At 50.4% G+C, this 26,503-nt stretch overlaps 2 protein-coding genes across 3 annotated transcripts in view; one reads left to right on the top strand and one right to left on the bottom strand.

Moving 5' to 3' along the window:
• NR1I3 (nuclear receptor subfamily 1 group I member 3) overlaps positions 1 to 19,628 on the top strand; it is a 32,729-nt gene extending 13,101 nt beyond the window's left edge. For both annotated transcript variants that reach the window (XM_083165869.1, XM_083165870.1), the window contains exons 3-9: positions 120 to 250; positions 9,151 to 9,344; positions 10,983 to 11,185; positions 12,286 to 12,431; positions 12,587 to 12,703; positions 12,848 to 12,953; positions 16,959 to 19,628. In XM_083165869.1, the coding sequence (XP_083021995.1) occupies positions 120 to 250; positions 9,151 to 9,344; positions 10,983 to 11,185; positions 12,286 to 12,431; positions 12,587 to 12,703; positions 12,848 to 12,953; positions 16,959 to 17,094 (1,033 nt within the window). In that variant the 3' untranslated portion in view covers positions 17,095 to 19,628. The remainder of the gene's footprint in view (positions 1 to 119; positions 251 to 9,150; positions 9,345 to 10,982; positions 11,186 to 12,285; positions 12,432 to 12,586; positions 12,704 to 12,847; positions 12,954 to 16,958) is intronic.
• The window catches only part of TOMM40L (translocase of outer mitochondrial membrane 40 like), a 92,826-nt gene that overhangs the window by 13,397 nt on the left and 52,926 nt on the right, over positions 1 to 26,503 (bottom strand). The window lies entirely within an intron of this gene.

Raw genomic sequence — 26,503 nt, 5'->3', positions numbered from 1 at the left:
TCCGACCCCGACTTATGGTGCCGGCGACTCCACGGAGGAGCTGCAATGGTTTTACCAGGAATTTTGGGGGAAATGTTGTTTTCTCTACTCATCAACTCTGTCTCGCTTTTCCTCCTCAGGCGTTCCATGACTAAAGGGTTAACCTTCACCTGTCCGTTCACCCGCACCTGCACCGTCACCAAAGCCAAGCGCCGGAGCTGCCAGGCCTGCCGGCTGCAGAAATGCCTTGACGTGGGGATGAGGAAAGACAGTAAGTGCTGACGGGGGCCATTAAAGCCACCCTCTGCCTGCCTCCATCCCTTTTGTTTGGCCTTGTGCAACAAGCGTGAGCCTCTCCTCTGGGGAAATCCTATTATCCTCCAGTACTGGGATCGCCGCTTGAACCATTAGACCATAAGTGGTCTTTAATGTACTTGAAATATCCCCACGCCTCCTCCCCTTCCCCCAAAGCAATTACTAATAAGAGAGTCAAGGTTCACCCTGGCTCTCACCCCCCTGACGCTGACCCTGAAACAGTCCATTAAAGCCAGGAATATGCATTGATTGTGGAGGCCCAATAATGCTCCATGTCTCCATCCTTAATCCCAGAAGCCTCTGCTGCCAGTTATCTTCCCTCCCTATCATGTCAGGTCAATTATCCCAGCAGAGGCTCCGGCTGCAGAAGCTGATTCCACTGCAGCAGCCTCTTATCCGGCGTAGATTTTCCCCTCGTCTCTAATCCAGGCCGAGCCGCACACAACTCCGCTCCAGGATCGGAGGCTATAAATAGGCCCGTCGCGCCCCCCCCCCCCCCCCCCCCGGCCTGCTCACCCCCTCCCCATCACTGTTTATACCATTTATTCCTTTGATGTACTTTCAATAAACATCAGCTGCGGTCAGGGGATGGCTGTAAGTACAGCGACATGTAGTGCAAGGACGCAGAGGCCGCGGGGACCCCCAGGAGGGACAGGAGGATGTGTGAGGGAGAGGAAACTGTGACACAATTCCCCAGGGATTTAGGGGGGGGTGACAGGGGCCCATTAACACGTTGTGTGGGTCTGCCGGTGGCACTGGCGCTTTATATTCCACATTTGTGTTAAATATTCATATTGAGGTCATTCCGGGACACCGCAAGTCCACAAGACAATGAGTATAAATATCACATTACCATATTTACCAGTTACTCTCCCCTTCCTGTATATACTCAGTATGCACAATTATATATATATGTATTCTGTATTATTATTATGGGACCGGCCTATGCTGGGTCACCTCAGTCACCCCCACCCGCAGATGCAAGACTGACCGTAGCCCAGCGCCCCATTGGACCCTTCTGCCGACATACCCGACCATCCACTAGTGCGTGGCGGGAGAATATAATAGTGTACCGAGCGCAGCGTGTACTGATACTGTATCCTCGTCCACTAACATCGAAATTCGGTACAAAATTATATATTTCACTTCTAAATAAATGAGAAAACGCAAGCAGGAACGGGCGCAATATAAATGTGATCCACGGGATCCCGCATGTCATGTTAGGCCAGAGTAACAGAACTGGCGCAATGTAAATGTGATCCGCGGGATCCCGCATGCCATGTTAGGCCAGAGTAACAGAACTGGCGCAATGTAAATGTGATCCGTGGGATCCCGCGTGCCATGTTAGGCCAGAGTAACAGAACTGGCGCAATGTAAATGTGATCCGCGGGATCCCGCGTGCCATGTTAGGCCAGAGTAACAGAACTGGCGCAATGTAAATATGATCCGCGGGATCCCGCATGCCATGTTAGGCCAGAGTAACAGAACTGGCGCAATGTAAATGTGATCCGCGGGATCCCGCATGCCATGTTAGGCCGGAGTAACAGAACTGGCGCAATGTAAATGTGATCCGCGGGATCCCGCGTGCCATGTTAGGCCAGAGTAACAGAACTGGCGCAATGTAAATGTGGTCCGCGGGATCCCGCGTGCCATGTTAGGCCGGAGTAACAGAACGGGCGCAATGTAAATGTGATCCGCGGGATCCCGCATGCCATGTTAGGCCGGAGTAACAGAACGGGCGCAATGTAAATGTGATCCACGGGATCCCGCGTGCCATGTTAGGCCAGAGTAACAGAACTGGCGCAATGTAAATATGATCCGCGGGATCCCGCATGCCATGTTAGGCAAGAGTAACAGAACGGGCGCAATGTAAATATGATCCGCGGGATCCCGCGTGCCATGTTAGGCCAGAGTAACAGAACTGGCGCAATGTAAATGTGATCCGCGGGATCCCGCGTGCCATGTTAGGCCGGAGTAACAGAACTGGCGCAATGTAAATGTGATCCGTGGGATCCCGCGTGTCATGTTAGGCCAGAGTAACAGAACTGGCGCAATGTAAATATGATCCGCGGGATCCCGCGTGCCATGTTAGGCCAGAGTAACAGAACTGGCGCAATGTAAATGTGATCCGCGGGATCCCGCGTGCCATGTTAGGCCGGAGTAACAGAACTGGCGCAATGTAAATGTGATCCGTGGGATCCCGCGTGCCATGTTAGGCCAGAGTAACAGAACTGGCGCAATGTAAATGTGATCCGTGGGATCCCGCGTGCCATGTTAGGCCGGAGTAACAGAACTGGCGCAATGTAAATGTGATCCGCGGGATCCCGCGTGCCATGTTAGGCCGGAGTAACAGAACTGGCGCAATGTAAATGTGATCCGCGGGATCCCGCGTGCCATGTTACGCCGGAGTAACAGAACTGGCGCAATGTAAATGTGATCCGCGGGATCCCGCATGCCATGTTAGGCCAGAGTAACAGAACTGGCGCAATGTAAATGTGATCCGCGGGATCCCGCATGCCATGTTAGGCCAGAGTAACAGAACTGGCGCAATGTAAATGTGATCCGCAGGATCCCGCATGCCATGTTAGGCCAGAGTAACAGAACTGGCGCAATGTAAATGTGATCCGCGGGATCCCGCGTGCCATGTTAGGTCAGAGTAACAGAACTGGCGCAATGTAAATGTGATCCGCGGGATCCCGCGTGCCATGTTAGGCCAGAGTAACAGAACTGGCGCAATGTAAATGTGATCCGCGGGATCCCGCGTGCCATGTTAGGCCAGAGTAACAGAACTGGCGCAATGTAAATGTGATCCGCGGGATCCCGCGTGCCATGTTAGGCCAGAGTAACAGAACTGGCGCAATGTAAATATGATCCGCGGGATCCCGCATGCCATGTTAGGCCAGAGTAACAGAACTGGCGCAATGTAAATGTGATCCGCGGGATCCCGCATGCCATGTTAGGCCGGAGTAACAGAACTGGCGCAATGTAAATGTGATCCGCGGGATCCCGCATGCCATGTTAGGCCGGAGTAACAGAACTGGCGCAATGTAAATGTGATCCGCGGGATCCCGCGTGCCATGTTAGGCCAGAGTAACAGAACTGGCGCAATGTAAATGTGGTCCGCGGGATCCCGCGTGCCATGTTAGGCCGGAGTAACAGAACGGGCGCAATGTAAATGTGATCCGCGGGATCCCGCATGCCATGTTAGGCCGGAGTAACAGAACGGGCGCAATGTAAATGTGATCCACGGGATCCCGCGTGCCATGTTAGGCCAGAGTAACAGAACTGGCGCAATGTAAATATGATCCGCGGGATCCCGCATGCCATGTTAGGCAAGAGTAACAGAACGGGCGCAATGTAAATATGATCCGCGGGATCCCGCGTGCCATGTTAGGCCAGAGTAACAGAACTGGCGCAATGTAAATGTGATCCGCGGGATCCCGCGTGCCATGTTAGGCCGGAGTAACAGAACTGGCGCAATGTAAATGTGATCCGTGGGATCCCGCGTGTCATGTTAGGCCAGAGTAACAGAACTGGCGCAATGTAAATGTGATCCGCGGGATCCCGCGTGCCATGTTAGGCCGGAGTAACAGAACTGGCGCAATGTAAATGTGATCCGCGGGATCCCGCGTGCCATGTTAGGCCGGAGTAACAGAACTGGCGCAATGTAAATGTGATCCGCGGGATCCCGCATGCCATGTTAGGCCAGAGTAACAGAACTGGCGCAATGTAAATGTGATCCGCGGGATCCCGCATGCCATGTTAGGCCAGAGTAACAGAACTGGCGCAATGTAAATGTGATCCGCAGGATCCCGCATGCCATGTTAGGCCAGAGTAACAGAACTGGCGCAATGTAAATGTGATCCGCGGGATCCCGCGTGCCATGTTAGGTCAGAGTAACAGAACTGGCGCAATGTAAATGTGATCCGCGGGATCCCGCGTGCCATGTTAGGCCAGAGTAACAGAACTGGCGCAATGTAAATGTGATCCGTGGGATCCCGCGTGCCATGTTAGGCCAGAGTAACAGAACTGGCGCAATGTAAATGTGATCCGCGGGATCCCGCGTGCCATGTTAGGCCAGAGTAACAGAACTGGCGCAATGTAAATATGATCCGCGGGATCCCGCATGCCATGTTAGGCCAGAGTAACAGAACTGGCGCAATGTAAATGTGATCCGCGGGATCCCGCATGCCATGTTAGGCCGGAGTAACAGAACTGGCGCAATGTAAATGTGATCCGCGGGATCCCGCATGCCATGTTAGGCCGGAGTAACAGAACTGGCGCAATGTAAATGTGATCCGCGGGATCCCGCGTGCCATGTTAGGCCAGAGTAACAGAACTGGCGCAATGTAAATGTGGTCCGCGGGATCCCGCGTGCCATGTTAGGCCGGAGTAACAGAACGGGCGCAATGTAAATGTGATCCGCGGGATCCCGCATGCCATGTTAGGCCGGAGTAACAGAACGGGCGCAATGTAAATGTGATCCACGGGATCCCGCGTGCCATGTTAGGCCAGAGTAACAGAACTGGCGCAATGTAAATATGATCCGCGGGATCCCGCATGCCATGTTAGGCAAGAGTAACAGAACGGGCGCAATGTAAATATGATCCGCGGGATCCCGCGTGCCATGTTAGGCCAGAGTAACAGAACTGGCGCAATGTAAATGTGATCCGCGGGATCCCGCGTGCCATGTTAGGCCGGAGTAACAGAACTGGCGCAATGTAAATGTGATCCGTGGGATCCCGCGTGTCATGTTAGGCCAGAGTAACAGAACTGGCGCAATGTAAATATGATCCGCGGGATCCCGCGTGCCATGTTAGGCCAGAGTAACAGAACTGGCGCAATGTAAATGTGATCCGCGGGATCCCGCGTGCCATGTTAGGCCGGAGTAACAGAACTGGCGCAATGTAAATGTGATCCGTGGGATCCCGCGTGCCATGTTAGGCCAGAGTAACAGAACTGGCGCAATGTAAATGTGATCCGCGGGATCCCGCGTGCCATGTTAGGCCGGAGTAACATTACTGGCGCAATGTAAATGTGATCCGCGGGATCCCGCGTGCCATGTTAGGCCGGAGTAACAGAACTGGCGCAATGTAAATGTGATCCGCGGGATCCCGCGTGCCATGTTAGGCCGGAGTAACAGAACTGGTGCAATGTAAATGTGATCCGCGGGATCCCGCATGCCATGTTAGGCCAGAGTAACAGAACTGGCGCAATGTAAATGTGATCCGCGGGATCCCGCATGCCATGTTAGGCCAGAGTAACAGAACTGGCGCAATGTAAATGTGATCCGCAGGATCCCGCATGCCATGTTAGGCCAGAGTAACAGAACTGGCGCAATGTAAATGTGATCCGCGGGATCCCGCGTGCCATGTTAGGTCAGAGTAACAGAACTGGCGCAATGTAAATGTGATCCGCGGGATCCCGCGTGCCATGTTAGGCCAGAGTAACAGAACTGGTGCAATGTAAATGTGATCCGTGGGATCCCGCGTGCCATGTTAGGTCAGAGTAACAGAACTGGCGCAATGTAAATGTGATCCGCGGGATCCCGCATGCCATGTTAGGCCAGAGTAACAGAACTGGCGCAATGTAAATGTGATCCGTGGGATCCCGCGTGCCATGTTAGGCCAGAGTAACAGAACTGGCGCAATGTAAATGTGATCCGTGGGATCCCGCATGCCATGTTAGGCCAGAGTAACAGAACTGGCGCAATGTAAATGTGATCCGTGGGATCCCGCGTGCCATGTTAGGCCAGAGTAACAGAACTGGCGCAATGTAAATATGATCCGCGGGATCCCGCGTGCCATGTTAGGCCAGAGTAACAGAACTGGCGCAATGTAAATGTGATCCGCGGGATCCCGCGTGCCATGTTAGGCCAGAGTAACAGAACTGGCGCAATGTAAATGTGATCCGCGGGATCCCGCATGCCATGTTAGGCCGGAGTAACAGAACTGGCGCAATGTAAATGTGATCCGTGGGATCCCGCGTGCCATGTTAGGCCAGAGTAACAGAACTGGCGCAATGTAAATGTGATCCGCGGGATCCCGCGTGCCATCTTAGGCCAGAGTAACAGAACTGGCGCAATGTAAATGTGATCCGCGGGATCCCGCGTGCCATGTTAGGCCAGAGTAACAGAACTGGCGCAATGTAAATGTGATCCGTGGGATCCCGCGTGCCATGTTAGGTCAGAGTAACAGAACTGGCGCAATGTAAATGTGATCCGCGGGATCCCGCATGCCATGTTAGGCCAGAGTAACAGAACTGGCGCAATGTAAATGTGATCCGTGGGATCCCGCGTGCCATGTTAGGCCAGAGTAACAGAACTGGTGCAATGTAAATGTGATCCGTGGGATCCCGCATGCCATGTTAGGCCAGAGTAACAGAACTGGCGCAATGTAAATGTGATCCGTGGGATCCCGCGTGCCATGTTAGGCCAGAGTAACAGAACTGGCGCAATGTAAATATGATCCGCGGGATCCCGTGTGCCATGTTAGGCCAGAGTAACAGAACTGGCGCAATGTAAATGTGATCCGCGGGATCCCGCGTGCCATGTTAGGCCAGAGTAACAGAACTGGCGCAATGTAAATGTGATCCGCGGGATCCCGCATGCCATGTTAGGCCGGAGTAACAGAACTGGCGCAATGTAAATGTGATCCGTGGGATCCCGCGTGCCATGTTAGGCCGGAGTAACAGAACTGGCGCAATGTAAATGTGATCCGCGGGATCCCGCGTGCCATCTTAGGCCAGAGTAACAGAACTGGCGCAATGTAAATGTGATCCGCGGGATCCCGCATGCCATGTTAGGCCGGAGTAACAGAACTGGCGCAATGTAAATGTGATCCGCGGGATCCCGCATGTCATGTTAGGCCAGAGTAACAGAACTGGCGCAATGTAAATGTGATCCGCAGGATCCCGCGTGCCATGTTAGGCCAGAGTAACAGAACTGGCGCAATGTAAATGTGATCCGCGGGATCTCGCATGCCATGTTAGGCCAGAGTAACAGAACTGGTGCAATGTAAATGTGATCCGCGGGATCCCGCATACCATGTTAGGCCAGAGTAACAGAACTGGTGCAATGTAAATGTGATCCGCGGGATCCCGCATGCCATGTTAGGCCAGAGTAACAGAACTGGAATAGAGTATCGGCAGGTCCCTCAGTGATACCAAACCTACAATACCTCTAAGTGCAATGAGGAATACAGTAATGGGAACGAGTACACCCTCAGACATGTGTTAGAATAAATTATTAGTACAGTATAAATCACGAAAGACGTAGGGGTTCAATGAACATAAACTTCCGACTAACCAGGCCGACTCCTGTACGTACCCCTAAAAGCAATTTACAGACAATACTTTACATCAATAAACTCTCAAATAAACAGTAAAATATCCCAAATGTTCCCATGGCACCTCACTGCTGATGATAATTGCCCAACATATCATTCGCAGTTTAAACACCGCACATAACAAAAATATATATATATTCCTAGATCACCAAACTGGTTATTTCCAAAATTGATATAAAATTGTGCAATCAGCAACAAGTTCCCGCAAAGTTCATCCCATATTTCATTCGTAGTCTTTGGCTGTAGAGGTTTGCATAGTAAATTCTATTTTCTGCTATTGAGAATAAGATCATTTGCAGCTAGGTACTCACAATGTCTGAGCTTCCTTATGGCTGAAAGACAGCACTTTCTGTAGCTGTTAGCAGCAGGCTGGAGCTCTGCCGGTCTCCTAACATCTGTGAAAGTATAAACGTACAAAGCTTGGTTATCACTAGCGATGATCACTTTCAGAACAAAAGACCGGGTATGATGGAGTTAAAGTTTGACCGTCATGTGCAATTAGAATTGCTTTATTTCCACCATAAGGAACCTGCAATCCTAAATTTATTGGTAATAATAATATTTAACATAATCGGTCAATGGAACCCATTAGAACAGTGCCACCCAGTTGCCAAATGACTATATAAAACAATAAATAAATGATCCCGTATTCCTTCCGGCAATAACGCCTGCAGCACATCTATAAATAAATCAGATTGCAGCAGAGAATGCGCCTGTACTGCATTTCCCTAACAAATGTCTTGTTGCCTAGAAAAGCCTCTGGTCTCCGGTGGCTGGGGAACTACAAGTCCCAGCAGGCGCAGGCTTCAAGATGGACTACAGTTCCGCTGCAGAATAAGAGAGTCATTGACTCTCCACCTCCAAGGTCAATCAGTCAGGACCACGTAGCTGCTGCCAGACATTTGGTGCTGCTGGGGGGGTATTGGAAGGGTTAAAGATGTCAGAAGGCTCCCAGATCATTAATAAGAGAGATGGAAGCGCTTAATTAAGGCATTAATCACCCCAGGCAATCAGATATTGAGCCAAGGATCGAAATGTCAGGGCTGATCCCAGGCCATATCCCAGCTTAATCATTAATAGTGCTCTCTGAAATGCACGCTACCCCCAACCCACTCAGTGGTGGCGGAAATTAACCCCTACACTCCCACCGGCCGGGGGAAGCATCGCAGCCACTTTGCCGGTGAGTAGGTAACACTAACATTACTCTGGAGTAGGCCCGGATGCTGCGTTTGGTATAAAGAAGGGGGGGGGGTTCCAGACCACGAGTCAATGTGCTGTTGCAGCGGCACCCCAAAATAGGCAGACCGCCTCCCTGTGGGGTGATGGGAACAATCGAGCGTAATGACTAATTTAGGGCATATGCGCTCACCGTGCCTAATGCAGCCTCGCTACCCCCCCCCCCCCCCCCCCCCCCCCCGTGGTGTTATACCCAAGTGTGTTGTGTAAGCAGCATCCTGTACATGATGGCTGACAGTCTTTAATAAACCTTTTTGGGTTCTGCGGTTCTCAGTGATCCTGTCGGAGGACGCTCTGGTAGCACGACGTGAGCTGAGGGTGAGGAAGAAGCAGGAGCGTCTGCAGAGGGTCCAGAAAGTGCCCGAGGTGGGGTCTCTAACAGAGGAACAGAAGCAGCTTATCGCCATCCTCATCGACGCCCAACGGAAGCACTTCGACTCCAATCTGAACAATTTTGTGGGTTACAGGGTGAGTGTGACGGGCAAGGGTGGTGGGGCGGGCGTCAGAAGGGGGCTCTGAAGACACCACTGAAATGAGAAATGTATGTTATGATCTTGCAGGGGATGGGGGGGGGGGGGTGCCAGTGGGAAGCCTCGCTGCCATATTAGTATTGGCACATGCACCAGACCCACGTAGGGGGGTAAGAGATCCTTTGTACACAGACTCACAGGGAGCTGTAAATACAGGCCCATCATTGCCCAATTCCTGCCCTATTACACGAAACATGCAGAACCGTGTACAGCTGCTCATAGTTGTGTGTAAGAACTCGCCGTATGCGTCCATGACGAACAAGTCGTGGGGCTCAGAATCAGCCGCACAGTCTGACCCGTTAGGAGGGTCTACAAATTCCTGCCCAAGGAAACCCACATCAGAACGATGGCCAACCCCATGCAGCTGGGCCGACCACAGACAATTTGAGACCACGGAGCGCGCAGACCAGGGCACACACTGGGATATTTCTCTCCGATTTGGTCAGAAACAACAATTTGCATAGCCGGACTACAGATGGAGCGGGCATCATCCTTGGCCGGCGCTCGCCAGATCCCTTGCACTGGCGAGCGCCGGCGATAGAGACTGGGACGTGCGTGCGTCCCAGTATCACGGCGGCTGGGCAGTGTCTCTCTGCCCGTCTCCTCTTCAGGAAGATGCTGCCCAGTTTAGTCGATAGCAACTAATACGTTTCCTACTGTCATTTTATAGAAGGTGCTTGATAAATAAATGAGAGGAAGAAGCTGATTGGCTGATAAGAGAGGTGTCTGTAATCAATAACCGCAAGGAAGATCCATCAGACAGGAGGAGGCCACAAGGCCACAGAGTGCAATTTTTATGGCCTCCTCACCGTCCTCATTATCTAGTATGTTCTCCTGCTGCGGTGACCTTTGGTTTATATCTATGAGCTGCAGTCCATAGCCGGTGACTGGGAGAACATCAGCTCCAAATTGGTGCCACCCAAACTAACCAGAGGCCGATAGCAGCTGTGCCCATCGTATAACGTTACTTATTAACCAGAGATCGGGAGATAACAGACATGGCTACTCGGCCCGTTTTACTCTTGTTGTATTTTATGTGGAAATAACATATGGGGGGGGGGGGTGTTCAAACCCCTGCAGCACAACGTGGAATTGCTCTGTTGCTTGATTCGTTTTATTTACTTACAAACATGGAATGGGTAATTTAGGAAACGTGCAGGAGGGAAGGGACAAGGGACAAAGAGGCCGAGGAGGATGAAGCGAGACTCTGAGAGCAGACAAGAGGAAGGAACACCCTGCTCACCCGAACTTACAATCTAAAGGGGAGGTGCTGGAACAAGGTTAAGACCAAATGAATGTGGGAGGAAGGTGGAGGAAAGGGTGGGCCAGAGCTGCTGGAGAGAAGAAACATTAAACGTTGATCAACAGCAGGTGAGTTTTCGAGGAGCCCCTGATGCATAGGAGGTCGGGGGAGTGACAGCTATGGAGATGGAAGTGTGAAGTGGTTATGAGTAGAGAGGTGGAGAGGGTTTGTAGAACCTTCCATACAGACCGTATGGAGAACATTAACTGGACACACAGATGTTGTAGAGATACTGACGTGCTGATTGTCATCTCCAACTCTTCTGTCCTACAGCGATCTCCTCTCTTTGACACATGGGTACCCCCCACCACAGACATGGGTAGCCCAGGGGATACAGAGCTGTCACCCAATGCCCAGCAGCTGGCTGGCAGTGTCCTCCAGGCTGATGCCCTCCGGGAACTGCCCCATTTTGCCGACCTCAGCACCTACATGATCCAGCAGGTCATAAAGTTCGCCAAAGACATACCAGCGTTCCGGTGAGTTTGTGCAGTGTTACAGTAGGGATCACCATCACTGACCAGCACACTGTGCAATGTTACAGTACGGCTCTCCACCAATGACCAGCATACTGTGTAGTGTTATAGTAGGGATCACCACCAATGACCGGCATATTGTGCAGTGTTACAGTAGGGATCACCATCACTGACCGGCATATTGTGCAGTGTTACAGTACGGATCACCACCACTGATCAGCACACTGTGCAATGTTACAGTACGGATCTCCACCAATGACCAGCATACTGTGTAGTGTTATAGTAGGGATCACCACCACTGACCGGCATATTGTGCAGTGTTACAGTAGGGATCACCATCACTGACCGGCATATTGTGCAGTGTTACAGTACGGATCACCACCACTGATCAGCACACTGTGCAATGTTACAGTACGGATCTCCACCAATGACCAGCATACTGTGCAGTGTTACAGTAGGGATCACCACCACTGACCGGCATATTGTGCAGTGTTACAGTAGGGATCACCACCACTGACCGGCATATTGTGCAGTGTTACAGTACGGATCACCACCAATGATCAGCACACTGTGCAGTGTTACAGTAGGGATCACCATCACTGACCAACATACTGTGCAGTGTTACAGTAGGGATCACCATCACTGACCAACATACTGTGCAGTGTTACAGTACGGATCACCACCAATGACCGGCATATTGTGCAGTGTTACAGTAGGGATCACCACCAATAACCAGCATATAGGGATCACCGCTGTACAACAGTATGAGGTTTAGAACAATGAATTTTCGGTGGGAAATGCCCATAACGGGGTCTGAGCGGGAAGCCTGGATCCCCATAGGAATATATATATATATATATATATATATATATATATATATATATATATATATATATATATATATATATATATATATAGCTGTGGTCACCACAGGGGTGCTGTGGGTGTAATCTCTGCCCATTAATCAGGTCTAGCAGCTGGATGAATAAATAATGATGGTATTATGTGTGAGGGCAGTGCTGCCACCAGAGGTATTACTATTAAAGTAATACCAGACCCCAATACCTGCACCCATTACATACCCATTTGTCTCCCCCCACCAGGGCTCTGCCCATCGATGACCAGATATCCCTACTGAAAGGCGCCACCATGGAAGTCTCCCAGATCCAGTTTAATACGGTCTTTAACCTGGAAACCAATGTGTGGGAGTGCGGACGGATGAAGTTAAACATACAGCTTGGCATCATGAGTGAGTATTGCCCTCCCTGGGATGCCCACCCTTCTGCATTGGCCTAGCTTATTAGTGCCAATGCTACCTTGGCCAGCGTCCCGTCACCCTCCCTGCATGCCCTATGTATGGCAGGACACTAGTATAACCATCTCTCTCTGTGTCCCCTCTGCCAGCCGGGTTCCAGCGCCTGTATCTGGAGCCACTGCTGAAGTTCCACATCACCCTCCGCAAGCTGAAGCTCCACGAGCCGGAGTACGTTCTGATGCAGGCCTTGGCGTTGTTCTCCCCAGGTAACCAGAACCCATCTGGGAGGCAGAGACCTTGCCAATCCCGGCTGGCCGTGTTCCATGACACCACGGTTCCACTATGTGCACTGGGGCGATGTTATTATCTGGCCTTTATAGTTCCGCCTTTCTCTTCCTGATCCCAATTAGACCGCCCGGGTGTTATGGAGCGCGGCGTTATCGATGAGATCCAGGAGAAAGCCGCCCTGACGCTGAAATGCTACATCGATTACCACCATCCGCTGCCAGACAGCAGGTAACATGGGCAGCGTGGGACGGTGGGCAGAGCTTGCCCTGCCTCTCTGCTGTGTGGGACGGTGGGCAGAGCTGGCCCTGCCTCTCTGCTGTGTGGGAATGGTACGGGGCTTACATAGATCTAATTATCATTCTCTATACATGTAACAGGGGGACACGGTGATTGGTCACCAGCAAGCTGTTAGACAGTCATTAGGTCGACATGCAAGAAGGTCGACATGTGTCTAGGTCGACAGGGTCATTAGGTTGACATGGGGTTTTTCACAGTTTTTTGAGCCGACAGGAAAGAAAAGTAACTGCAAGCGGCGGCCGAGGTGACAAAGAAACTGTATTTAGCAACCTCATGGCGGGGTAGTGAAAACATAACATTGTACTTCCATCATCACGGGTGCAGGTCCTTCCTGTGTAACATCACCGTATCCTCTGGTGGACATATTGCTCCAGGATACAGTATGTGCAAGAGAAGAGCATAAAGTATACACATAAACAGTCACATAACACAAAAACATAATGCCAGATGTGGTGTATACGTGTATACTTTATGCTCCTTCTCTTGCACATATCCTGGAGCAATATGTCCACCAGAGGATACGGTGATGTTACACAGGAAGGACCTGCACCCGTGATGATGGAAGTACAATGTTATGTTTTCACTACCCCGCCATGAGATTGCTAAATACAGTTTCTTTGTCACCTCGGGCGCCGCTTGCAGTTACTTTTCTTTCTATCTCTTATTTAGCCAGATATGTCACTCATCCCCTGTGTATATAACATTCCTGCCCAGCGGGATACATACCCCCCCCCCCAGGGAAAAGTGTTCTATGTGTATAACGTTCTACACACCCCACCTCCTTGACATCCCCTCACACCCACACCCTACAGTACACACCCACCATTACGCCAGCAAACCCCCTCCCCCGGACACCCGCGACCCCCCACCCTCCCGCATTTTGCAGGACCCCGGCAACCCCCCTCCCGCGATTTGCAGACCCCCTCCTGCGATTCGCGGCCCGCCACGTCCCCCTCCCACAATTCGCGGACCCCCGCGCCTCCCTTCATTCACGGCACCCCCTGCGCCCCTCCCGGGATTCACGGACCCCCACAACCCCCCCACTCCCACAATTCACTGACCCCCACAACCCCCCTCCCGCAATTTGCGGACCCCCCCCCCCCATCCCCACGATTCAAGGCCCCCCGCGGGCAATTTGCAGACCCCCCTGACCCCTTTCCGGCAATTCCCCCCCAGCAGACCGCTGCTCCCGCATTTCACATACCCCTCGTGAGAATGGGGGATCCTGTACCGCCACAAGCAGGTGCTGCCCCTAGGTGGAAAATCCGACCCTGGCTACTGCGCTGCAGGTTCCCCCACTGCCAGAAGTGTCCCCACGGTCCTCTGCACCAGCGCCACAGCTTTTATCAATGTCTTGCCCACATACCACTATTATACAGCCTCCTGCTCTCATGCACCCTCACTCCCTCCGAGTGGGAGGAGACGCTCACCCACTGCCGGGAGCTGCATACTGTCCCCCACCCTCCTCCAGTTCTAGGGATGTTTAATACTTCTGCCATCGATGTGGGAGGACCAGATGGTTTCCCTACATCAATGGCAAAGGAGAACCGATCAAGTTTCAAATTTTTTTAAGGTGACGGCTTCACGGAGCATAGCCCCCCGCCCCCCCCCCCCCCCACCACCCTGAAGTCCCGCCACAGAGTTCAGTCAGATATAATGGATGACCATCGATAGCTACAACAATCAATGGTTATCCAATATGTTACTACTATCGATGGCAGGGTGCAAAATCGCCATCAATGCCAACCATCGATGGCGTCTGCACCAATGCCCATCCCTACTCTGCAACAGCAAAAAACCTTTACTACCCCTCATGCTCACACACCTCTATCACTGCCATGCCTCCTGTTCTCCTGCCCCGTAACTTCCGCCAGCGGGGACCCGCTCACCCTGTGTTGCCCACATTCCCCTATCCATGCTTTACCACCCAGCCTCCTGCTCTCATGCACCTTAACTCCCACCCAGTAGGAGGAGACACTGACTCAGTGCCACCGTCCTGTACTCCTGTGCTGCCACGCTGGACCCTCACCCACTGGCAGAAGCTGCACAGTGTCCCCCACCCTCCTCTTTAGTCCCCCTTATGCCCACACACCCCTATTCACTACCCAGCCTCCTGTTTCCAGTGGGAGCCGCTGACTCAAAAACACCCTACTATACTATTGCACACACACCTAAACAACACGCGCACACACACACACACACACCCCACACCCACAAATGTCACTGTACCATCCACACTATCAATGTACCATATATACTCGAGTATAAGCCTACTTTTTCAGAACATTTTTTATGTTGAAAAAGACCCCTCGGCTATACTCGAGTGAGGGTCCCACTTGAGTCAATAAGTTTTCCCAGTTTTTTGTTGTAAAATTAGGTGCCTCGGCTTATATATCGGGTCGACTTATACTCGAGTATATACGGTACATCTTACTCTGTAACCGCTTTTTAAATTAAACAGAACAATACACCCCCCTTTCCCATCATATGCTCTCTATTTAACACATTTCACCTATAACTCAAGCTGCAATACAGGGCATCTTACATACAATTCTAACCATATTTCTCATATACAAATTAAGGTGTGGAGAGCGCCCGTAGGGCGCCATGAAATCGCCTAGTTGATAATATGTCACAATTTTAAGGATTAGGGAATATCCTTTACTTGTAACATTGTTTGGCAGCCTATGGAAGCGCAGAATCAGGAATAACGCCCATATATTTTACAACCTTATGACCCTGTCGACCTAGACTCATGTTGACCTTCCTGCATAGGTGCCGATTGTGTGGGTGCTCAAGGGCCCGAGCACCCACGGAAATTGATGAGCACCCACGGGCCTGAGTCCGGCTGCTGGGCCGCCATATTAACTTGCAAATTTGCGGCTGCAGCACCCACATTGCCGGACCCGCCACCTGGGAAACAGTATGAAGGGAAGAATGTATTCTGTCCACGGAGTACCTGCACTGTGGGGGCATTTATGTACCTGCACTGTGGGGGCATTTATGTACCTGCACCGTGGGGGCATTTATGTACCTGCACCGTGGGGGCATTTACGTACCTGCACCGTGGGGGCATTTACGTACCTGCACCGTGGGGGCATTTACGTACCTGCACCGTGGGGGCATTTACGTACCTGCACCGTGGGGGCATTTACGTACCTGCACCGTGGGGGCATTTACGTACCTGCACACGTGGGGGCATTTACGTACCTGCACCGTGGGGGCATTTACGTACCTGCACCGTGGGGGCATTTACGTACCTGCACCGTGGGGGCATTTACGTACCTGCACCGTGGGGGCATTTACGTACCGGCACCGTGGGGGCATTTACGTACCTGCACCGTGGGGGCATTTACGTACCTGCACCGTGGGGGCATTTACGTACCTGCACCGTGGGGGCATTTACGTACCTGCACCGTGGGGGCATTTATGTACCTGCACTGTGGGGGCATTTATGGATGTGGAACTCTGTTACCGTAATTTGAATTTTGGAGACAACTGTGCTCCATAATATAAATTGGTATTATTTTGTGGCCACACCCCTTCCCAATGAGAACCCACCAGCAAAAACATAAATCGGCACCAATGACTTCCTGCATGTTGACCTAGACTTATGTTGACCTTCCTGCATGTCGACCTAATGACTGTCTAACAACTTGCTGGTGGCCAACTGATCCCCAACCGTCACAGCACACCATAGACTAGACCGCATCTGTCTTTCTCTCCTCATCCCTCATAAAGTAACTAAAGAATGATCACTGTACATGTAGCTGCAGCTAAACAGGTGCTAAGATAATATTACACTTATACAGTGGTTCCCGGATCTCCTAGCCCCTGCCCTTATTACAGGTTATTCCGTTATACCGCAGCATCGCTCCAGTGATGGTGCACAAGTCTGCGCCATGTGCACGTATCACCATTATTTCCCTGTTCTAGGTTCCTGTATGCCAAGCTCCTCTCCCTGATGGCAGAACTTCGCACCTTGAATGATGAAAACACCAGACAGATCGTTCACATCCAGAACATAATGTCTGACGCCATGACGCCGCTGATGAAAGAGCTTTACAGCTGAGCGAATCTGCGCAACGTAACAAAGCGGACGCTGGGGCACAGACTGCACACCAAGGCTTACAGACAGCACTTATATCATGAACACTGTACTTGCAGAAGAAGTTCCGGCCATGCATGTAAAGGACATTTTGGTGGGAATGGGTTCTGGGCGCCCAGGATAGCATTGCAATAGGTCGTCACTTCCAGTGACTGTATTAACCAGCACCCGCATTAACAGGGGCTCCCAGAGGGATGTGCTGCAATGGCTGCCGGGACTTCTGAGCATGAGCCATTCCACTGACCGCACATGCACAGTGGCCATTTCCGGCGGATGGATCCAGGGGGGCATCAGCCGGCACTACATCCACAGTGTGTAGACTACAGCCAGTCATTCTCAGATGGCGGTGACTGCAGGTGCCAATCTCCGGAATGTGTCACACTCCCGAGTTTGGTAAATCTCACCACGTTGCAATCCCTATAGACACCTATGGGGGCGTGGCTATCAGCAAGAAAGGGGCGGGCTCATAGGGGTACCTCTGTGATTAATTTATGGGATACTTAATATCTGCAGGTAACCCTCGGAAACAGGTGGGTGCGGCGACACTAACATAGGGCCAGGGAAGTTACCAATGACCTTACGGCTGGTGCTCATGCCCCTCTTCTCCGCGGTATTTAACTGCTTGCACCTGAATTGCCCCAATTAACAGGTTTCTCTGATGAACTTATGGTCTCTGCAAGACATGGGTTTAGATGCCAGTGGAGTGTAAGCTCTTCTGCCCGCTCTCAGTCCTTTCCAGCTCGGAGAGGCTCCTAGTAGAATTCAGGATTCATCATTCACTAAGCCTTAAAGTCAACTGGCCTGGATTTAACGGTTACTTAGGATAATACTTAATTAAGATGGGCCACATACTTTCCCCTATGTGTATCAGAGCTATCGCCAGTAACCCTTATAGGTATGACAGTGAGTTACACCCGTCACCCTGTTAATATGACTACTTTGATTGACCAAACTACCAGCCAAAGAATCGCTACGCCCAATCAGAATCTCCTGGGTGCACTGGATTTCATTGGCCAAGCATCTGACGGATGAATCTGAGGAGCAAATTAAAATAACAGAGGCCGCGATAAGGAACTACGGTGCATACAATGTGACCACAGCCGCGGTAATAGAAGACTTGTCTGCATTTGTGAACAACACTTGAACAATTAAGCAAATTGCATCAACTCATCATTATTAATGACCCTGACGATCCGCACGCTAGGTAAACACCGATACCCTGAGTAAGTCATGTATATAGGTATATTTCTCCAAAGCACTTTATAAATGACTCCGGCATCCGTTCCCATCCGCTAATGGAGAGGATGACTGTGTAAGGTGGCCGTTGTGTGAGCCATGGTTCTGGAGATTATAGTAAGAATATGGAATCAACACTAATGTCTTATACATTGTATACAGTGTAATCCTAGGGGACCTCTCCCTATATTACACACATAGCATTGGTACTCTTACTGATGGGTGCTGCATCATTTATGAGGCGTTAGATTGGAGCCATCACCCAGCCATTGTGGAGGCAGCCATATTTGTTGTGTAGCTGAGTCAATATCCGGCCACACAGATCAGTAGGGCATAGTGACATCACAGAGACGTGGGGCACTGAGCAGTGAGGTCACCAGTGCGCTTCATTCTAGTGATTGTTAGTGGCCACTCATATGGCGCATTTACACTGGAGCAACAGGGGTGGGAGAGATGCCGACAAGGACCATCTTCCCAGCCAACTTAAACGAAGACTATACCGCTTAAATCAGGACAGTTGACTCAACCCACAAACATTGCCCGCTGCTGGTGTAGGAGACAGGTGTACTGAGGGCGGGAAGCTGCTGGTCCCTGTAGGTGGCGCTGTATTCCGCTGTCATCTATGGAAAGATGCAGAGAAGTCACATTACAGCGCCATCTACTGGTGGACAAGGAAGACTCACATTCTCCATTTCAGCCTGTAACAAAGTATCTGAGAAATATTAACATTATTTTAAAATAAAATTATATTTTCATTAAAAAGGCAGCCATTTTATATTGTCATCTACCAATACTGTGTGGTATAACATTACCCATGAATATAGAGGCTGAGGCAGACATTTTATATTGTCATCTACCAATACTGTGTGGTATAACATTACCCATGAATATAGAGGCTGAGGCAGACATTTTATATTGTCATCTACCAATACTGTGTGGTATAACATTGCCCCGAAATATAGAGGCTGAGGCAGCCATTTTATATTGTCATCCTCCAATACTGTGTGGTATAACATTGCCCAGAAATATAGAGGATGAGGCAGCCATCTTGGGAGTGCTACAGAGGTTACATCGGGTACAACAGACAAGACCTGGTGCATAATGGGCAAACGACGGAATACCTTCCAACAGGGCAAAATGCTCTGCTCCTGGGCTTCTCTCGTACTGTATAATGCCACCACCTGTGCCCACTCCTATCATATCAATTAAACACAGGTGAAGGCAATCATTAGGGCAGTCTGTCACTCCTGGAAGGGGTCAGGTTGGCTTGGGAGGTATGTACGAAACCCATGTGTCTTCCAAAATGTCTATCTATAATAAATACAATTAGATTTTTTTTTAAGAAATATAGTTTTTCTGTTTTAACACAGTTTGTAGCATATCTCATATAGTCAAAACAGACCATAACATGGCACCTTGCTTACAGTAACTAGGGATGCGTGCTGGACGTTCCCAGATATATGGCAATGTTACGCATCATCCTGCACTGTTTTTGTACAAAAGAAGAAGTATAGACTATTTCCTTTGGTGCGTGTCACCAGTAGTCTGTGGGATATCAGAAAGGCAGGTGCACTGAGGGACGCCTGTGCCAAGCAGTAATCTGTGTTCTGTCAGGTAATTTCCAGCTGCAGAAAACCCCGATTTAGTCTGATCACTTCCCCAGCCCACACGGAGCTATTTCTGGAGAACAGAATTACAGTGCCCACCCGTCCCTGCTGAGGGCCCTGTACAAATCTGCAGGTGCAGAACAATACCAGCCCCAGGGTGCCAGCTGTTACAGGACAACACCAGGCTCTGCCAGTGGAGGGCAGCAAGGTACGGGCAAGCAGCCGGTGTCTCCAGTTACCTGCATTATTTATGAGCCTAGTAATCAGCGTGCAAACACATAAAGGGGTCTGTAACACACAGCCACAGGCAGTCTTATTAACCACAGCTACTAATAGGCCGGTGGGAGAGGGGAAATCATCTTACTCTATGTGCACATTACTTCCTGTCTGCAAGCAACCGCAGGACCAGATGGTAACCGCTACGTACACTCTACGCCATGGGTCCTCAAACTGCGGCCCTCCAGATGTTGTGAAACTACAAATCCCAGCATGCCTTACCACAGTTTTAACACAAAACTGTGGCAAGGCATGCTGGGATTTGTAGTTTCACAACATCTGGAGGGCCACAGTTTGAGGACCCATGCTCTACGCAATAATCAGGCCAATCAGGCGCATGCTTACTAAGTCCGCTGATCGCATCGGATGATTGGATCTCAGCTGCTGCAGGACACTTCTCTATAGCGATGGGCCGCTACAGTGCAAAATATATATCGTGTACGACTTTCTAGTCGCGTGCCCATCGCTCATGTGGAGCCGACCGTGGGAAAGCCAGCGATCCGGACAGGAGCGATAAATCACTAGCGAGTATGGAATATCTCAAGGTCGCCGGAGAAATCGTTTGGTCGCGAACCTAGCAATACAATGCGTTAGATCCCACACAACTAGTCGCAGACCGCAAGTATACAGGCGAACATTACCATATATTTATGTAGCGCCACCAATTCGCTGGAGCTGTCCCAAGGCATTAATGATCCCTATTCTAAATGACATATATGCAGCATTTGACACCACAGCTAGTCATCTGAACAGGAACGCCATCGGACATATTTCCCCCCTCGCTAGTACACGCTACCGGCTGCGAAACGCAGGTTACTCTGCGTACACACTGAAAAATGGCCGAAGAGCGGAATTTTACCAGGTAACTAAATTAAACCCATAGCATAATATAATAGGGCAGTACGGACGGTGTAATGGTTAGCATTACTGCCTCACAGCGCTGAGGTCATGGGTTCTATCCCCATCATGGCTCTAACTGTGCGGAGTTTGTATATTCTCCCCGTGCTTGCGTGGGTTTACTCCGGGTACTCCGGTTTCCTCCCACAATCCAAAAATATACTGGTAGGTTAACTGGCTCCAAACAAAATTAACCCTAGAATGTCTGTGTGTGCGTGTACATGTGGTAGGGAATATAGATTGTAAGCTCCACTGGGGCAGGGGCTGATGTGAATGTTCAAATATTCTCTGTAAAGCGCTGCGGAATATGTATGTGCTATATAAGAAACGGTTAATAAATAAATAAATAAATAAATAATATTAACACCCACATGCAAACCACCGTCAGCACTTATCTACAGGACCCTAATCTACACAACAACGCTGACATCTGCTGTCTGGATAGGGAATAACACCAGAAAACCTACTTCGGGGCTTATTCAGAGGTGGCGCAGTTGCAGCTGGGAGGGAACCCTCTGCCGTAGCACCACTGCTTCTTTCGGTCTAAGATGACCACCTGCTGTGGTGCATTGCCCATGGGGTGACTGCCTCTGCCATGACACACTGTGATTGGCTAGCCTCCCTCCTGTGTCCACCCACCAAAACTGCATCTATCTCTGCGCGGTAACCATCGGCACACTGAAAGCATGTAACATGTCTGACACTGGCACTGCGCCCACCTCTGAATTAGGCCCTTAGGCGACGTACACACTAAGCAGTGGGAGAAGGTATTCCCTTTACAATGGATAATCAGTGGTACACTGTTGTTAATGGATGCAGCCAGAAGGGGGCGATGCTGCCCAGGCATGGGGGGCTGTAGGGCACATACTGCACACATTGCTGGATTATTGTAGTAGTTTGCCACAAATGCAAATGTTCTATATAAGTAACAGTCCCACCATTATATACCTGTACTAGACCTACCAGACAGTCCCACCATTATACACCTGTACTAGACCTACCCAACTCACCCACCATTATACACCTGTACTAGACCTACCCGACAGTCCCACCATTATATACCTGTACTAGACCTACCCGACAGTCCCACCATTATACACCTGTACTAGACCTACCAGACAGTCCCGCCATTATACACCTGTACTAGACCTACCCAACTGTCCCACCATTATATACCTGTACTAGACCTACCAGACAGTCCCACCATTATACACCTGTACTAGACCTACCCAACAGTCCCACCATTATACACCTGTACTAGACCTACCCGACAGTCCCACCATTATATACCTGTACTAGACCTACCCAACTCACCCACCATTATACACCTGTACTAGACCTACCCGACAGTCCCACCATTATACACCTGTACTAGACCTACCCAACTGTCCCACCATTATATACCTGTACTAGACCTACCAGACAGTCCCACCATTATACACCTGTACTAGACCTACCCAACAGTCCCACCATTATACACCTGTACTAGACCTACCAGACAGTCCCACCATTATATACCTGTACTAGACCTACCAGACAGTCCCCCCATTATACACCTGTACTAGACCTACCCGACAGTCCCACCATTATACACCTGTACTAGACCTACCCGACAGTCCCGCCATTATACACCTGTACTAGACCTACCCGACAGTCCCACCATTATACACCTGTACTAGACCTACCCAACAGTCCCGCCATTATACACCCGTACTAGACCTACCCGACAGTCCCACCATTATACACCTGTACTAGACCTACCAGACAGTCCCACCATTATACACCTGTACTAGACCTACCCGAGAGTCCCACCATTATATACCTGTACTAGACCTACCCGACAGTCCCACCATTATACACCTGTACTAGACCTACCCGACAGTCCCACCATTATACACCTGTACTAGACCTACCCAACAGTCCCGCCATTATACACCCGTACTAGACCTACCCGACAGTCCCACCATTATACACCTGTACTAGACCTACCAGACAGTCCCCCCATTATACACCTGTACTAGACCTACCCGACAGTCCCACCATTATATACCTGTACTAGACCTACCCGACAGTCCCACCATTATACACCTGTACTAGACCTACCCGACAGTCCCACCATTATACACCTGTACTAGACCTACCCAACTGTCCCACCATTATACACCTGTACTAGACCTACCCGACAGTCCCACCATTATACACCTGTACTAGACCTACCAGACAGTCCCCCCATTATACACCTGTACTAGACCTACCCGACAGTCCCACCATTATACACCTGTACTAGACCTACCCGACAGTCCCACCATTATACACCTGTACTAGACCTACCAGACAGTCCCCCCATTATACACCTGTACTAGACCTACCCGACAGTCCCGCCATTATACACCTGTACTAGACCTACCCGACAGTCCCACCATTATACACCTGTACTAGACCTACCAGACAGTCCCACCATTATACACCTGTACTAGACCTACCCGACAGTCCCACCATTATACACCTGTACTAGACCTACCCGACAGTCCCGCCATTATACACCTGTACTAGACCTACCAGACAGTCCCACCATTATACACCTGTACTAGACCTACCCGACAGTCCCACCATTATACACCTGTACTAGACCTACCCAACTGACCCACCATTATACACCTGTACTAGACCTACCAGACAGTCCCCCCATTATACACCTGTACTAGACCTACCCAACAGTCCCACCATTATACACCTGTACTAGACCTACCAGACAGTCCCCCCATTATACACCTGTACTAGACCTACCCGACAGTCCCACCATTATACACCTGTACTAGACCTACCCGACAGTCCCACCATTATATACCTGTACTAGACCTACCAGACAGTCCCCCCATTATACACCTGTACTAGACCTACCCAACAGTCCCACCATTATACACCTGTACTAGACCTACCAGACAGTCCCACCATTATATACCTGTACTAGACCTACCAGACAGTCCCCCCATTATACACCTGTACTAGACCTACCCGACAGTCCCACCATTATACACCTGTACTAGACCTACCCGACAGTCCCGCCATTATACACCTGTACTAGACCTACCCGACAGTCCCGCCATTATACACCTGTACTAGACCTACCAGACAGTCCCACCATTATACACCTGTACTAGACCTACCCGACAGTCCCACCATTATACACCTGTACTAGACCTACCCAACTGACCCACCATTATATACCTGTACTAGACCTACCCAACTGTCCCACCATTATATACCTGTACTAGACCTACCCGACAGTCCCACCATTATACACCTGTACTAGACCTACCCAACTGACCCACCATTATACACCTGTACTAGACCTACCCGACAGTCCCACCATTATACACCTGTACTAGACCTACCCAACTGACCCACCATTATACACCTGTACTAGACCTACCAGACAGTCCCCCCATTATACACCTGTACTAGACCTACCCAACAGTCCCACCATTATACACCTGTACTAGACCTACCAGACAGTCCCCCCATTATACACCTGTACTAGACCTACCCGACAGTCCCACCATTATACACCTGTACTAGACCTACCCGACAGTCCCACCATTATATACCTGTACTAGACCTACCAGACAGTCCCCCCATTATACACCTGTACTAGACCTACCCAACAGTCCCACCATTATACACCTGTACTAGACCTACCAGACAGTCCCACCATTATATACCTGTACTAGACCTACCAGACAGTCCCCCCATTATACACCTGTACTAGACCTACCCGACAGTCCCACCATTATACACCTGTACTAGACCTACCCGACAGTCCCGCCATTATACACCTGTACTAGACCTACCCGACAGTCCCGCCATTATACACCTGTACTAGACCTACCAGACAGTCCCACCATTATACACCTGTACTAGACCTACCCGACAGTCCCACCATTATACACCTGTACTAGACCTACCCAACTGACCCACCATTATATACCTGTACTAGACCTACCCAACTGTCCCACCATTATATACCTGTACTAGACCTACCCGACAGTCCCACCATTATACACCTGTACTAGACCTACCAGACAGTCCCCCCATTATACACCTGTACTAGACCTACCCGACAGTCCCGCCATTATACACCTGTACTAGACCTACCCGACAGTCCCGCCATTATACACCTGTACTAGACCTACCCGACAGTCCCCCCATTATACACCTGTACTAGACCTACCCGACAGTCCCCCCATTATACACCTGTACTAGACCTACCCGACAGTCCCACCATTATATACCTGTACTAGACCTACCCGACAGTCCCCCCATTATACACCTGTACTAGACCTACCCGACAGTCCCACCATTATACACCTGTACTAGACCTACCCGACAGTCCCACCATTATACACCTGTACTAGACCTACCAGACAGTCCCCCCATTATACACCTGTACTAGACCTACCCGACAGTCCCACCATTATACACCTGTACTAGACCTACCCGACAGTCCCGCCATTATACACCTGTACTAGACCTACCAGACAGTCCCACCATTATACACCTGTACTAGACCTACCCGACAGTCCCACCATTATACACCTGTACTAGACCTACCCGACAGTCCCGCCATTATACACCTGTACTAGACCTACCAGACAGTCCCCCCATTATACACCTGTACTAGACCTACCCGACAGTCCCCCCATTATATACCTGTACTAGACCTACCCGACAGTCCCACCATTATACACCTGTACTAGACCTACCCGACAGTCCCACCATTATACACCTGTACTAGACCTACCCAACTGACCCACCATTATACACCTGTACTAGACCTACCCGACAGTCCGGCCATTATATACCTGTACTAGACCTACCCAACTGACCCACCATTATACACCTGTACTAGACCTACCAGACAGTCCCCCCATTATACACCTGTACTAGACCTACCAGACAGTCCCACCATTATACACCTGTACTAGACCTACCCGACAGTCCCACCATTATACACCTGTACTAGACCTACCCGACAGTCCCACCATTATACACCTGTACTAGACCTACCAGACAGTCCCCCCATTATATACCTGTACTAGACCTACCCGACAGTCCCACCATTATACACCTGTACTAGACCTACCCGACAGTCCCACCATTATACACCTGTACTAGACCTACCAGACAGTCCCACCATTATATACCTGTACTAGACCTACCAGACAGTCCCACCATTATATACCTGTACTAGACCTACCAGACAGTCCCACCATTATACACCTGTACTAGACCTACCCGACAGTCCCGCCATTATACACCTGTACTAGACCTACCCGACAGTCCGGCCATTATATACC

The sequence above is a fragment of the Crinia signifera genome, chromosome 12 (assembly GCF_055691185.1).
Source record: "Crinia signifera chromosome 12, ASM5569118v1, whole genome shotgun sequence".
Classification (NCBI taxonomy): Eukaryota; Metazoa; Chordata; class Amphibia; order Anura; family Myobatrachidae; genus Crinia; species Crinia signifera.
This window is presented reverse-complemented; position numbering and strand designations above follow the sequence as displayed.